The sequence below is a fragment of the Argiope bruennichi genome, chromosome 5 (assembly GCF_947563725.1).
Source record: "Argiope bruennichi chromosome 5, qqArgBrue1.1, whole genome shotgun sequence".
In the NCBI taxonomy this organism is placed as follows: domain Eukaryota; kingdom Metazoa; phylum Arthropoda; class Arachnida; order Araneae; family Araneidae; genus Argiope; species Argiope bruennichi.
This window is the reverse complement of record NC_079155.1, coordinates 119,661,414-119,678,543: the sequence shown is the minus strand read 5'-3', so window position 1 is coordinate 119,678,543 and position 17,130 is coordinate 119,661,414. Positions and strand designations below refer to the sequence as shown.

The 17,130-nt window shown below is 27.9% G+C and overlaps 1 protein-coding gene across 1 annotated transcript; it reads left to right on the top strand.

Moving 5' to 3' along the window:
- Positions 1 to 5,698: 5,698 nt before the first annotated feature.
- On the top strand, positions 5,699 to 16,848 carry LOC129969518 (uncharacterized). Its single transcript, XM_056084125.1, has 6 exons — positions 5,699 to 5,842; positions 7,229 to 7,284; positions 9,284 to 9,394; positions 12,051 to 12,098; positions 13,666 to 13,722; positions 16,607 to 16,848. Exons 1-6 carry the CDS (start codon positions 5,713 to 5,715, stop codon positions 16,655 to 16,657), a joined length of 453 nt encoding a protein of 150 aa, XP_055940100.1. The 5' UTR covers positions 5,699 to 5,712; the 3' UTR covers positions 16,658 to 16,848.
- Positions 16,849 to 17,130: the final 282 nt, after the last annotated feature.

Sequence of the window (17,130 nt, the reverse complement as noted above, 5' to 3'; positions counted from 1 at the left end):
TGCACCATTACTCCAATTTTATATGCTACACAAATTTATTAAAGAGCCGCGCTGGCCTGGTGGTAAGGTCTCCGGCTTTGGAACCGGAGGGTTTCAAGTTCGAGACGCGATTCCACCGAAGAACTGTCGTGTAAGGGGGTCTGTTGCACGTTAAATCCGTCCTGACCAAACGTTCTCCCGCTGGTGTGGTGTGGAGAGGGGGGTGCCAGCTCAGGTGTCGTTCTCGTCATCTGACGCGGTTCAAAATTACGAGGTCCGTCCCAAAATAGCCCAAGTGTTGCTTCAAACGGGACGTTAATATAACTAAACCAAACAAATGTATTAAAATAAAGATCAAATTATTTGAACAGCATTTCGGTTTAAATAAACTAAGTTTTAACTGTGATTATACAATTTCATAAAACTACTTCTATGACATACGATAGAAAAGCGTTTGGCATAATTCTATAGTGAGACATTCACACATATACTCATACGGGTTATTGTTAAGTATTGGTAAATCAAATTCAACAAGTTGGTAATGGTAAACGACGCTTTATTCCCTGATACTTCAGGAAACAGAGTACAGGTACCAAAAGTACAAATAGGATAGAAACAAAGAGTAACGTTTGATAACACTAACAATACAAGCAGGTAGCAAATCACCTTTTTAAAAGGTAATAATTAGTTCTCCAAAGGGAGAATTAATTCATTACTTCTGCTCTCGAGCATATATAAGTTTTTCAGACAGATAGCGATGGCACTTGACATTTTACAGAAGATTCTTCAGATCATATTTTCTGTTTGAGATAGTGTCAAAATTCTTGCATTTTAGAGAACCTTCAATTGTTTAACGAAATTCATCGCGGATTAATTGCCAAATATGTTGCTAAGGGCTGAAGGTCAATGATCTATCTATTCAGCATCCATTAAGAATATTTCTAAATCTGTCCTTCTAACTTACATGGTAGATAAATAATATTACAGATTCTTTACAACTGTAAATTTGTTGACCTGGCATTGAAAGAAGAGAGTCGATGAAAGACATCTAACTATTTTCTGCTTGCATCAAAATTAATTTAATCAATTTCTATACAAGTAAAAAAAAATTAGATCAAACTAGCAACTTCAATATTTGGAGAAGGACTTCAGAAATTCCTTAGATTTTGTTTCAGGAAATCTGAAGAAGTGAAGCTAGAAATATCTGACACTGGGAAGGTAAATGCTGGAACTTTTCAACAAGTTCTTTCTTTCTTCTACCGCCTTAACCTGTCTTTTTCTCTCTCTTTTTTTCTAAAGATGAGTTAAAATTTTTTGCAAAATAATTGCTTTTACTGACAGATAAATCTCCTACTAGTCAATGTAGGGCTTTTGATATTAGCAATTAATAATTTTGTCGGGGAATAAATCTAAATTTTAATGAGTCATTAAGACAAAAAAATTTCGATCACTGGCGCATCCAAATGGATAAAGGATGCCATTATGTTCTTTGCCTCGAATTTTAATTTTAATACAGATCAAAATCTACAATTTTTTTATACACATTGATACGCATAAACAGTTTTCAAAACATCGAATTACTGATGTATTTAAATGAATTAGTTACGGTATTATCTAATGCCTTTGTTAACACGATTTCCTTGTTATGCCTACAAAGCATATTATGACTATGGAAAGAAAAATATGTGCCAGAGAAGAGGAATTGTGGAATCAAAACTCATACGCCATTTTTTTTTCATTCTTTTGTTTTCTATAAGTTATTTACAAACTTTTGAACGGACTCAGAATATAGCATGGTATTAATTTAAAGAGACTGATTAAGAATGTCTGTGTAAGATAGAATATTATATGATAAAAATGTGCAATCATGTGAATTAATTAATTAATTAATTAATCCTAATCACCGAAGGACAATCAATTACGTAGGTACGGAATGCTATGTTTCTACAGGCACGTCAATTGTAGAACACAAATAAAAGAAATTAAAAATAGAAAATGAAATCTGCGATCGCAAATTTCACGTTATCATGTGAGAACATTATTATTTTTTAAGTCGTTATTTGTCTTAATTAATTTAAGTCATTAACCAGTTTGAAACAATTACGAGACTTCTCTATCGGTCTCTCTCTCTCTTTATATATATATATATATAATTTTTTTCAAATTTCATTTTTTTCAATTTTTCTATCTGGCAAATAAAGTTTTGGAACTCGACCGATTTTGAGATGGGAAAAAATGACTTAAATTAATTAAGACATTTCGTAAGAATTCTGAGAATGAATAATTTGGAAATCAAATTGTAACTTTAGTTGGCGATAAATCTCCAAATGCCAAAACCTTCTGTACTATTTTCTAATAACCCTAAAGGAAAAAAATTAATGCCTCAAAACCGATACATCGCCAATTTGTTGTCAACGCATTTTGAGGCTTCAAAAACCTCAAACCCAAACAACATCATGTTCCCACGTGATAAAATGTGGAAATTGACTTTAAGGCTTTCATGTTTTTTTGATGCACAGATGAATAGCCGGATTTAGAGATGCTCGATCTGTATTTGTGGACGTCATTGAACGGAGAAAAAGTTTTTTAAAGGTTTTTCTAGAAATGTGATTAAGAAAATTGATCTTATTGTCGGCAATAGTAATATAAATAAGCGTCTATAAAAAGTCTCACCTTTGTTATCTGGAACACCTACAAACTCCGATATTTTGAAGAACTGCAGTTCTGCAGAATTTACCAGTTGAAATCGATTTTTGAACTGTAACAGCTTGTAGGTACGATCTGTATGAGTCGAAATGTTTTTTTTTTATGTTCATACAAATCTTTCAGCGAGTTATCCGAGACTCCCGTGATAATTAGCTCATGGTTCGCCCTATCATCATCCAATCTGATCTTCATTTAGGATGAATTAATTCACAAATATTTACACAAATATCCGGATTTTCCAGTCAGTTTTTATACCATCGATAAAAATTTGGAATTCGCTGAAGTCTGTAAGCCATTTTTTCTTAGATAGAAATATAAATGGCATTAGTTTAAGATGAACAATATTATACTGTTTCACTTTCATTTTTCAAGAGCTTATAAAATACTAAATGGATATCTTAAAATGATTTCACAAGGATAATTATAACTTTCTTGTGTTTAAAAAAGGAACACGGATAAACTTATTTGACTTCTTGTAAGTTTAGTGAAATCTTTAAGAAGCAAAGAAAGATTAGGGAAAGAACATGATCTCAAATAGAAAAGTATGTCAATATCAAGGACCAAATAAGATTATCACAAAGAGAAACGAAAGCTTAATCTCAGGGTCTCAAGGAACTTCAAACATTGCCAGATCTTATGCACTTCAGGAAAAGACAGATTCGTTCTTTTAGAAAAACTCTTCGAAAGAAGTTAATACGATGCCTAGCCCAAAGAACAATAAAGATGGTCAGAAAAATACTAGTAAAAATCCAAAACGGTAATAATAAGGAGGTAAGAATAGAAGTAAGGAAGAAAGAATAGAATGAAAACGATAAATTGAAAGTAATATTACTATTGTGAAAAATAATACTTTTAAAACATTTATTGATATTGATTTCCTGAAAAAAGGCATCCAAATACTATTATGTACGATATTTTACGGGAGTTATAGTGTGCACAAAGCCTTTATGTAGAAGGTTGGGTTTGAGAACTACGATTTCTGTTAAATGTCTTGAGAAAAATTTCCTTTCCTTAAATCTCTCATATACATGTAGACACTTGCTGCAGACTTACAAATCTTAATTGAATGAACCATCATATACAATTCATGCACGGTAAATGGGCTAATGAATCAAATGTGGCAGGAAAACAGGATACTATAAATTAAATCAAAATGTATAGAAGCAAGAAAAATATCATAATCATTTTGCAAGTTTTATTAATATTCTGTATTTCTATGACTATGAGTCAACAGATGCAGTCCATGTTTCACTATACAATACGTAATATGACTCCATGTAACTTTGTGGTTTTCTTATGGCACTTGCCACGGACAAGCCCGCTGTTCAAAGACAGCCGATTTAAGCCTGAGAGGGAGCGTCTCTTGTGTTTATAGTAGCGCCAACTAGGGACAAGAGTACGACTTAGTTACTCACGCATCACTCATTTGCTTTCACAACCCCTTTTTACAGGAGGGCACATTCACGCATCTCATAGACAGAACAACGGAAGAACAACCATGTCCAAACCGGGACTCGAACCCGGGACGCCCAGATCACGGGGAAGACGCGCTACCCCTATACCAGGACACCGGCTGCTCCATGTAATTTATGAGTGTAATGTGGAACAGTGTGATATGAATCATATTTGCTCACAGAAACATAAATAGAATTGTAATGAAAGGGGGAAAAAAGAAACAGATGTTCAAAGATCTACTTATGTCAGGAATGTAAACCTGAGCATGGATTCTCCAATATTTAGAAAATATTCAGTTGCCTATTTGGCATCCATATCCACATTCATGCCACTGAATAGAGCAAACGATATTTACTCCACTGTTAAATTCGCTTAATTAAATATTCCCCACATTTTCACATATTATGTTCTTTTAATGTTTTTCAGTCTTTTCTATTTTCTGAGGGTTTCGTCATTCCTTTTAATCCCGTTAACGTTTTGTGACATTCTATATATTGTCAAGCATTTGATTTATGCTTAAGACACTTCATGTCTTAATTTTTTTATTTAAAATATTTTTATTCGCACTACGCGCATTATATCCACCATTACAATTTTACTTAAGAATTTATTTTCCATCTTCATGTACAATAAAGAACCCGAGAATGTAAAAGATATTAAATGATATTGCGATGCCGCTTCAATTGTAATAAGTATAAAAATTCCAGACATATCTAGTTCATGAAAGATAAGAAAAGGATTAAATGCGTGCTATACACTTAGTAAGCGATATTTGGCCGATATATTTGTTATTATTCAGTTCGAGATGAGAAAAGCAACGGCATTTTAGGTTTACTTTTACACTTTTACAGACAGAAAATAAATGTGGATAAATAGTATTAAATGTGGATAATTTATTAAATGCGGATTGGTATTATAGTATTTAACCTAACTGATGAAAGAAAATAAAAAGATAAAATGCGTACAATATATTTAGTAAGCAATATTTGGCTATATATTTACTTATTACTCAGTTCAAGAAGCATTGTTGCTTTTTCCCGAGAAAAGCAACAGCCTTTTAGGTTTATTTTTGCACTTTTACAGACAAAAAATAAATGTGGATAAATAATATTAAAATTAAATTGAAGCCATGAACTTAAAAGCTTAACCAATAAAAAAATATATGATTCATTCTGAAGTTTTATATATATATATATATTTTTCATGATAGAAATAAAGCAGTATTTCTGTGACTGTAGAAGTAACGACAAAGAAATAATTTAAATTTACTCACCTCATTCCGAAAATTAATTTAAAATGGACGCAAAGAACGCAGACCTCAAAATTATTTGAAGCATTTAATGTAACGAAGATTACTAAGAATTACAGCTTTGGATTTTAAAATATTAAAGACTGGGACGAATTATAAGCTATGTCATTTTCTTGCGGCGCGTTTTCATCTCACCAGATGAGTGAACAGTGACATTTTGGGATTTATGAATCACAAATTATTTGATCAGTATCCTGTATAATATAAAAGGAGTTTGAATTGTTCTTTAAATCGACTTCTTGTGTCGGAATGCGTCATAGAAAATGATAGCCAAAGCTTGTCCTTTCATTTTCTGTATTTTCACTTTGTTAGTGATTATACAGGGTCAATCAACGGATCCTGAAAGTTTAGATATATATTACAAGTGCTATAACTACGCTACTTGCCAAACAAGTAAGATTTTTATGTATTTCAAGGATTTAACTTATAGATCAATGAAAATTTTTTCAATTGAATCCCTAGCTTTATTTCGTCCTTTAACTTGATTAAAAATTCTGAATCAATAAGGAATAATTCGTAATTTTGCAAAAAAAAAAGTATTTAAAGATATTTTTACACTTGAAAATTTTCAATTAAATTATAAAAGTACATTATTACTAAGAATAGATTGATTAATTTGTAAACAAGAAATTATTAGAGCTCATATTTAAATTTTTTGTGTTTAAAAGCCATGTAAAATTTAGATGGAATTTTGATAAATTGTTGCTTAAAACCATTAAATAACTTTTGATAATTTGCACAAAATTATGCAACATCATTAAAAAAGGCTTTTAATCAAAATATTAATTGCTTTTCAGTTTAAAAATATTTCAAAATTTTACCATTCTTAATTTATTGGTCATTGATAAATCATGCTTTATATGTGTAAATATCTTAATATCCTTAAATACACATAGTTTTATCAAAAAAGGATAATAATATACAATATAACTTATGCATGTTGCAATTTGTTTGTCAGTTGAAAGTAAAAATATTTTTTAGCAAATGATTAAAAAAAAGTTTATGGCTTTAAGTAAAGAGTAAATATGAATTTAAACTAGTAAAATTAAGCAAATTAGTTTTGCTAATCCAGGTTTCCCGAAAAGACTTCAGAAGTAAAACAAATCATTATGCTAATGGCAAGATAAACCGAATTAAGAATCTTATTTCTAATCCCCATACTCTGACATCAAAAAAAAAGAATAAAATAAAGTAATATAAAATCCTCAAAATTTAAATTATTTAATTTGGAAGTAATTATTGATGCAATAAGAAGATGATAACTATCAATATAATATGATTTTCAACTGTCGCATGATATAATTTGTTTCACCTGTTATTAATTAAAATTTTTTTTTCAATAAATATTTTGAGAAAAGTTCTTTAACGTAACGAGATGTTATAAACTTAAATAATAAACTTCAGCAAATTAATCAAGCATTCGTCCTTTTCTGTCATCTTACTTACTTGTTCCCAAAAAACATCAAAACTCAAAATGGCAAAATTTTATGTTCACGATAAAATAAATAGAATTCATCTAAAAATCCAAGAAGAGTTTTAATTGAAACCGTAATTTTTTCCCAAAAGTATTTACATTTCATAATTTGTAAATATATACAAAACACCGCAATGTCAGCTCTATTTCTGCATAGCAGTAAGACTTAATTCCATCTTACTAAAGCACTGTTATTTTTTCTTTAGATTATACAATGCATCTGCATCTGGGAACATAATTGGCAACTAAATCCTTTACGACTGTAAATATTTCAGTTAATAATTTAACTATTATCCTCATTACAGCTGGACCAGATCATCAAAGACAACACAACTGCATCTTCCAGAACGCAACATTACAGGTGAAATTTCATAATGAATTGCTTTAGTAGAAAATTAAATTTTTATTACTTACCTCTAATTATATTGATTTTTTTAATTCAGGCTTTCATAAAAAATTTAAATTAATACAGGCATTTGGAATAGCTAAGCATATTTTTATACAGGAAAAAGGAGAAAAGGAGAGCAGCAAAGAATCTTCATAATGAATTTTTTTCCTCTAAGAATCAATTTGTATTACTTAACCTCTAATTATTAAAATGCAGAAAAAGTAAAATGTTATGAAATAGTAAAATGTAAGCCCTTTATTTTAATGAAATCATTGGGGAACAAAAGTGCTTTCGTTTGGCTTCTAATAATTTTTAAACGAAGGTTCACTTTTTTTTGTTTGTGATTGTATGTATAACAGCAGATTTTATTGTTATACATGCAGATTTTGTGGTATTAAATTAATAAAAAAATTAAAATTTCAATAAACTAGTTATTTCTAGAATCGTGTACAAAAAGTTCATGAGAATTTAACTGAAATAGTTCATAAAAAGTTATGCGATGAATGAAAAAAACAAATTTTATAATATGGCTTTATTCATAGAGAAAATTAAGTTTACGAATATCAACGAATAAATTGTGTGAATATAAAAACGGTTGGATATTTAAAAGATCACCAGGGAATGAAATATTCATATTTTTGTGTTTGTGAGATAGCAGACACAATTTTATGAATTATTCCTTTTTTCATTGATTCCAATGATGATAAGAACGTAGTGAATGAAAAAAATGTCAACTAATATCTCTTTTAAACAAAGACATCTCTATGAAAGTGTAGTATGTTTTCAAATTGTGAAACATGAGCATTATGTTATAATAATAACGTTAGGAGACAAAAAAATATTTTATTTGACTTTAAAATTTTATAAAACTCAGTTTGATTATCTTCGGTATACTGATTTCAATAGGAAAGCTGATTCTACTCCATCAGCTACACTTACTCTGGTTTATTGAAACCAGGTTATAAAACATTTAAAACTTTAAAGAATTATTCTTTAAAGTTTTAAATATTTTATTTTTAACTAGTTATTCTTGAAATCGCATGAAAAAAAGGAAGAACATTAGTAATTATTTCTACATAGAAAGGCCTGTAATGAACAGAAATAAATCAATAATGTACTTTGGCTATAGATAAAGTTAATAAAGAAGGTCAAGATTACCAAGAGGACCGGATGAATTATCATGTATTTTGCGTTTATAAGACAAAAGACCGAATAGAATAAAATAATTTAAAATATAAAATGTACCGTCAGATTTAATCTATTATTTAATAATTATTTTAAATATAATATTATGTGACTAAACAGCATTCTATTTTCTTTAAAACTTCCTTGAAAATATGTAAATTAGTTTCAAAGATCCCTCAAAAACATTTTATTATTTGAAAAAAACTAAGTGCTGGTTGGGATTTTTTTTATAAATGTACTTACATTTATTGATAATGGAATATGTAATTTCATTCATTAAGGAGGGAGACGCACAAAAGTGCCGGTGGTTTCATAATATTGGTATTGCTCGAAATAGTGCAATAAATCTCAAAGATACAGTTTTTTAAAATTTGAAATTTATAAATAGCAGAAAATAATTTAATTTTGATATCCTGAACTAAAATTACGAGCAACAACTTGAATGAAGCAAAAAACACTCTTGTTGGATTGTTATAGTTAAGTATTTTCATTTTTTATAGGAGTATTTCCTCACCAAAAACAATGACTACATAATATTAAGGGGCCATATAGCTTGAACACTAAATATTATTAATCTAGAATATTAATAATTATATTTTTTTTTTAAAACAATACTTTATGTAGAGGTAATTTGTTTCGGAACAAGATGTGCGCACTTGTTCCAAAATGAACACTGATAAATAATTATAATATGTTTAATGAGAAGTATTTCGAAAGCGAAAAACCTCATTTGTTATTAATTTGATTTATAACACTAAATGTTGATGTTCATAACTATTTAATTTAGGACTTGACAGATCTCTATGAATTCATTCAAAATAATGGATATTTCCACTATAAGAGTAAAACACAACCAGAGGCAGTGAAAGAATACTGTAATTATCATCAACACCATCAAGTAAGTATTCTGTCACAAATATTTAACATACATTTTTCATCATATATTTTTCATTTACATATATTTTTCAGATGCTGCGAATAGTTAATGCACTGTTTTTAATATTTTTTTTTATATTTTTAACCCTTACGAGCCGAAAAACCCAGCTAAGAGGAGATGACACTTAAATAATCGAAAACTAAAGACAGACGGGATTCATATAGATACATGAAAAGATTTTAGTTCTAATATATTTTATTTATCTTCACAAAACTGTTCTTTTTCAAATACTGCAACTTTTAACATCATACGAATGAAGTTCCTGACCATTAAAGTTTAACTTTGAGACTGTGAAATTTCCCCGTTTCTCTTAAACCCGATTTACATGAAATTAGAATTTCGAAGATTTCAATTAGTGTGTGGATCTATGTTGAACCCTTATACTTATCAGTACATCGCAGTTTAGCATTACTACTTTTATTCTCTATGAACATAATCTGCAAGCGGACTTATGTGGAGAGAGTCAGTGACTCACAAATTTAGCATTTAATATAGAAATCCCTAGAGAAACCAAAAGATGACCACAACTTGATCATCGTGGTCTGAGTACTCATTCTGTTAGAGAGTGTTGCGTCTGCGATAAAAGTTCTGATATAGCTACCAGGAACAGGGATGCGATCTTGGATTGCATACTTTACTTTTTCAGGATATACAACTGATTCTGATTTCATTTTCATGGGTGACTTCCCTCGTCCACATGGACTCTTCCGATCTATGAATATTTTTGCAATGAATTAATCTTCGTCTCCATTGTCAATAAAAATTGATAGAATTTGAGTCCATTAAAAAATCTATCATACTCATAAGAAGACAACTACACCATTTTAATCATAAGAACTAATGTTTTTTATTAACTCAATATTTCTGTGGCGATTTTAATATCATATATATAAGAATACCTAATCCATTTCTCATTCAAAGATTCCAGCAATAGAAAAATGTGACTTTTGTGTTGGTCAAAGCGATGTAGCAATTCTAAGGATTATGACTTTCTGTATTCTTTAACAGCACCTGGCTTGTATTTTTATATCGAATTAAGTAAAAGCATGGAAATTCTCAACTTCCAGATTGGGCTGGTTATAGCAATTATTCATTGTTTAATCGCATATCGGTCTATCAGATTTGAATAATGATGGTTATGAGCGCAGTCCACATATACAAACTAATTACCTTTTTCTTCGAATACAACCTATTTCTAGATTCCGGATTGCTATGAAGTAGATTTTATGTATTAGCTTACTTTATATACATTGTATAATTCATGGAATAAAACGGATTACTACGAGGTAGATTTTATGTATTAGCTTACCTCATATACGGTCTGCAATTCATGGAATAAAACGGATTGCTGTGAGGTATATTTTCATGGAATAAAACGGTTACTATGAGGTAGATTTTATGTATTAGCTTACTTCATATACATTGCACAATTTATTGAATAAAAAAAATAATAGCCAAGCGAAAGGGACTTAATCAATTAATTTTAAATATTTCTTTTAGTAAATTTATTGAATTGTTCAAATGAGCCTCTTAATATACTTAAATGAGAATCTCGTATGAATTTTTTTTTATCTAAAATGGTTTGTATTTTTATTATGCTATAACAAACAACAAACGGTTGTATCTAAACTAATACTATTTAAATCGCTATAAGAATTTATGAATATTTAAATTACTTACAATTCTTTTTATAATTCAATTGCAATTAGTCTATCTATCTATTAATTATAATTAATAGAGAGATAGACAGACTAAATTAGATAATCAAATTGATAATTAATCTATCTAACCTATTAATTGTAATAATTAACTCTTTGTAATAAATTACTTACAAAATAAGTTGGAAAGAAATGTGTAATTAATAGTCTATTGTAATATCAGCATTCTTGTGCTTTTCTCATCACACTCATAGCAATTAATTCATTAAATTATAGCAGAATTGTACTATGCTTCTATTTTTTTGTGTAGCAATGTTTATACTTTTTATATAAAAATAATATATATATATGCTTACTTTATTGACAAAAAATGAAAACTTTTCTTTGAGTATAATTGAAGCAACTATTGGAGAATAGAGTAAAATAGAGCATGTGACGACATTACACTTGATTTTCTGACATACATTCAATCAAGGTAACTTATAAGCTGTAATGAAAAATTAATTTTAAATGTATGCGATCGAAAGTGTTTATAAATTATTCAAAATTAACTTTTCCTCTAACATGTTACTAATTAAGATTTCTTTTTTTCTAATTGAGAGTTTCTAACGACAGCTTCAGGAATCTCTAGCTACTAAATTCTATTTCAAATACATATTAAAAAAAACTATTAAATGAAAAAAAAATATTTGCATGTACTTCCTCATCTACACTGAATTTTTTTTGCTTCGGTTTTTATAAAATGTTTAAAAATTCTTTTTCAAGAAATGTATCCAATTCTTTTGAAATTAACATTTCCAACAATTGCTTTTATAAGTTTGTTAGTCAAATAAAAATTGCATTTAAATGAATTTTATCTTACCTTTTTCAGTATCAATAAATAGATTTATGAATATACTAAAGCTTTAAATTCTCGAGCTGGCAGATAGTTTTTTCATAAGATATATTTTATTTGACAGAGAAAAGCCTTCGACCAAACCTTGAAAGGAATTATGGATGGCACTAACGTAAGTAGAAAGCTATTTTTTATATATTATTTTTTGATCAGTGATTCAGATTATATCAAACAATGCATCGAAAATAACTGAGAAATTAATTAAATGATTAATGTGAATAAGTATTACATATAAATATTATGTCAAAAGATTCTGTAAACTGTAAACAAAAGGATGATCCTGCTTAAAAAAATAGATACTGATATCAGAATACTAACTTTTTTATGATCATGTGTACGGTAATGATTTATGGTTACATTATCTACTTAATAGAGGAACAAACATGCTGAAATGAAATTTGGTATGGAACTAGAGAAATAATCAATGAACATTCTTCATCAATCTTTTAGACTTGAATGATGCTTCGAATCGCTTATGCACAGAGACCATACTGAGTTTACTCACCATTATCCTTGGGGTTGCTCGTTGTAACCTTGAATCCTGAAGCCCTATAACCAACAGAGAGTAGTACTATATAGTACTACAATGTTTGAAATAAAAATATTCGGTTTAAGCACCAAGATATAGAGTAGTACTACTTAGTACTACAACGATTAAAATAAAAAAATATTCGGTTAAAGCCCCAAGATATAGAGTAGCACTACGTAGTACTACAACGTTAGAAATAAAAATATTCGGTTAAAGCAACAAGACATAGAGTACTACTACGTAGTACTACAACGTTTGAAGTAAAAAAAATATTCGGTTAAAGTCCCAAGATATAGAGTAGTACTACAACGTTTGAAATAAAAATATTCGGTTTAAGCACCAAGATATAGAGTACGCGAATATTCGATCGCAATGCATTCGTCCTTCGTAAGTTCTTAGTCAACCATAACATGGTGCCTTCAACTTTTTTTAATTATTATCATCTTCAAAATTTAAAACATATTAAAGTAAAAAACATACTAAAACATAAAAAAAATATTAATTTTTAAATGCTCATGCCATTAGTTTTAGGAACTAATAGCTATGTAAAAGAGATAGTTTCTCTTTGTTGTTGTTGTGAAATAATGGAAGCCATATGAAAAACTTAAGCAATGACTTTTTTTCGATGGGCACTGAACAGAACGGTCTCATCTAACAATGCAAAGAGAACAGATGATAATGAAATTAGACCTTTTCTTAATTTATATAAATTTCTTAATTAATCAAAATTATAATAGTAAAATAATAGTCATTAAAATTATAATAGCCTTGAACTCTGAACGAATATTAATTACAAGGAATCAGTGCGTATACTGATATGTTATCTATTTTCAAAATCTGCAGAAATGGAAAAATGCAATGATTCAATTATTAGACAGTTTCTAAATCCTTAGAAATATTTAAAAAATACTAAAGAAATAAATGTCAGACAGACTCAAAATAGTTCTTTTTCAGTGGAAGATGCAATTAGCAAAGTTGAATCGAAAAATCGTTTTGGATATGATTCTTTAAGAACAGATAAAAGAATTCATATTATATTTTAAATAACAACACAAGTAGTATGTAACAGTAATATTAAGTATGATAATAACGTTAATAGAAGTGAATTCCTCATGACTTTCTTGATAATGTTATTTTTTAAATTTTTCAGTCAATTTGCGGTATGTTGAATAAGCAAGATGAGTGCAACAGACTCCATAAAGCATTGGTAATTGTTTTTACTTTTATAAATAAAAAATAAAAATACATGTTGTATATGTTATAATATACATGTTATATGTTGAATATGTTATAATATATAATATAAAATAATTATAATATATGTCTGGAATTTTGCACACTTTAGAAATCCAAGCTACAAAACAGATTTTCATCAATATTTAGTGAAAAATACTATGAAACTTACGGATAGTTTTAATGGAATTAAAATTAAGTCCGCATGCATAGCATTGGGAAAACAAGCAACACAGCGATGTCAGAGCTTTGTTTAGTAAATTGAATTCAAAATAGTGAAAATACGAGAAAGAAAGACACTGAGATTTAATAAATGATCTCTGTTACCTTAATGGCACTATAAATGTCTCTTTAAACCATAAATGTTTTAAAAATTCCCCGTTACTTAAAAATTAATTCTAAACTATAATCTTAATTTTTAAGATGATGAAAATTTAAATTAAAAAAAAATGAGTATGTTCATATTCCAAGCTGTAAATATATTTTTGTATAGCATTTTCAAAACATAATTATTCTATGTATTTTTATTTAAAAATTATTATTTATTTATGAAAAAAAAACTCTCTTGGCTTTTATTTTTGGGGGAAGTTAATTTTTCAAGAAGCTTGTAGTTATTAATTTTTTTTATGTAATAGAATTTTGTATTTTTAATACAAAACGTTTTACGAATGAAGAAATTATTTTATTTTTATAATAATTTATTTAAAACAAATATTTTACTTTACAAATATCTTAATATATATTTAATATGCAGATCTGATATGAGAGAACTTAACACTTTGCTATAAATACCTTTTTTTGTTATGAAATCTTCAAAATATTGTCATAAGCACTTTAAATATTTTATACCTAAGAATAAAAGTGGTTTTATTGAAGTTTAGGTTACAGTTATTTAAATGCATTCATCTCGAACAGTGCTGATTCAATTACTTATTGATATCATCAATTAATTATGAATAATACTCAAGCCCATTTGATATGCTAAAATATAATTCTTTTTATAAGAAAAAAATATTCTGGAACTTAGAATAAATTTTCCTGAAATCTCTTTGTTAAATTTTTTTTCAACTTCTCCTGAATGGAAATACATACAATTCTGGGCTTTTCCAATGTTGCATTAATTTTAAAAGCATTTATTTTTTAAATTTCTGATAGCACTCTGGAATTATCTAATTCAAAAATGTACACTTTTTTAATTTCTAACTCAATTAAAAATATTCCATTTTTAGATAAACATGCTTAATGTGAATATCTTTTGAAAAACTGTGAATTTGCTTACCTAAATCAACAATTAATAACTAGCAAACATTTATTATTCCGATAAGTGATAAAAGAATATCTTCGTGTTTATTTCGATTTGATTTAGTTAATGATCCTAATTATGTCTTAGAACATTCTCTGGGATGTTGACAATTATTCTTTTATTCCTTCCCTCAAAAGTTTTAGATTTTTGTTGATATTATCTGAGCCAATTGAAATTATCACAATAATAAAACAAAAAAATATTGCCATCAGAAAAAAAAATTTAATCTTTTTTTAAGGTATAACAACTATATGGATAATTTTTTAACATTTTAAAACCTGTCATCAGTTGATAAATTTCTTATCCTTTCTGTTCAATTTTTTATTTATTATTATTTATTATGATATATCACCCATTGTAAAATTGGCCTTTGTTCGAATTCTTTTATGTAATGTACACACACACACACACATATATATATATATATATATATATATATATAAATTTAAAGATTAGGAATAGATTCGATAATTATTAACTTATTTATGCTTTTTTTATATTGACTATCTGATACATCTGATGTTTATCTGGATGAAAATATTTTTTATGCCTTATCTTAATAAAACATTAACTAAGTATTTGATTTATTGCATGAATTTGTATATAATTTTCCCTAAATATTCACTTACATTTCTTATCATTATCACATTAATTCGCAGAATTTCATACACTTATAAAATGACGTAAGCTATTGATATCACGTTAATTCAGCTGTGATTGAGCGTGTGATATAAATGTAGTTTGACAGAAAGATATAAAAATATGTGAAATAATTTTACACCATGGAAAACTAACGCATACGCAAATGAATGAGCTCTTTTAAAACATATAATATTTTCATGTAAAATTTTGGATGAGCAATATTATGCATGTTTTTAAAAACGTATAAAATCGAATTATATTAATAATATTGAATTTTACAGATATAAATATTTTGGAGAGATAATTTAGCATTACTCCTTCTGATATATAAAAAATAACAAGTTCATATTGTAGATAACTATATCTATAAGTTTTGGTCTGAAACCATGCCTTTTTGAAAATTTCATCACTTCTTTATAAAGTTGAATCATAGCATTGCAGGTATCAGTAATGGTTTCTTGTTAATCAGTGAAGATTTTAGAATAACAACTGATGATTCTAGAATAACAACTGTAGATAATTCTACTAATTCGTGAAAGGTGTAGTTGATTATTTTGTCTGATTTCATCATATTACATGTCGATGGATATATCACTCTAATTTCAGAAAGTGTCTAGTTAGCATACATTATCGTATTAATAAACTTTCCAGCATTTCGGTTTTGCTGCTTTGAAAACAGATTTTTTATTAAATCCCTTTTTCACTAATTGGCTTTTTTTTAAATCATATATCAAATATCATTTCATTTTTTGAACTAAAATAAAGGATTTTGACAGTTTCTTTAGTTATGTGGCTTTAAATTAATAAAATCAATGCTTCAAATTTTTTATATGATTTTGCTTTCAGTCTTTAATAAATACTTTTATATTTTTTGTTTATTTGATTGCTAAAATGTTCTACTTTATTCTTATAGAACTGCTTCTTCCCTATTTTGAAGGATCTTCATGCCAAAGGCAAATGCTGAGCAACATCATACGATTATTTTTCGAACTAATAATGATACGGATTTGATTTTTATTCATGTATTAAACTAATGACATACATTTACATTATTATTGTAAATTATTAATAAGTTTTCTGTTCGAGTGCAGTTGTAATTTCTCCTAGAATTTAAGAAAAAAATGTCAGGAAGCATATCAACTGTCTTTTGTATTCTTGTTAAACATGCAAAAGAATTGAATAAATTTGATGCTGAAAACTTTTTTTTCTTTGTCGTCCGTACATACAAAAATAAAACCACAAGATGTACAGAATGGTAAAATGAAACTTTCGCTTATTCAATGTCAAAAAATATTAATGATTTTTAATGTTACCGAATATGTTTATGTACGATTAAATTGTTTTAAGGATAAAACTTCGACCAAATTTTAAAGATGTTCATTTCATCAGTCTCAATTATTGATGTTGTACACATCAGATCGGGTAACTGATTGCACA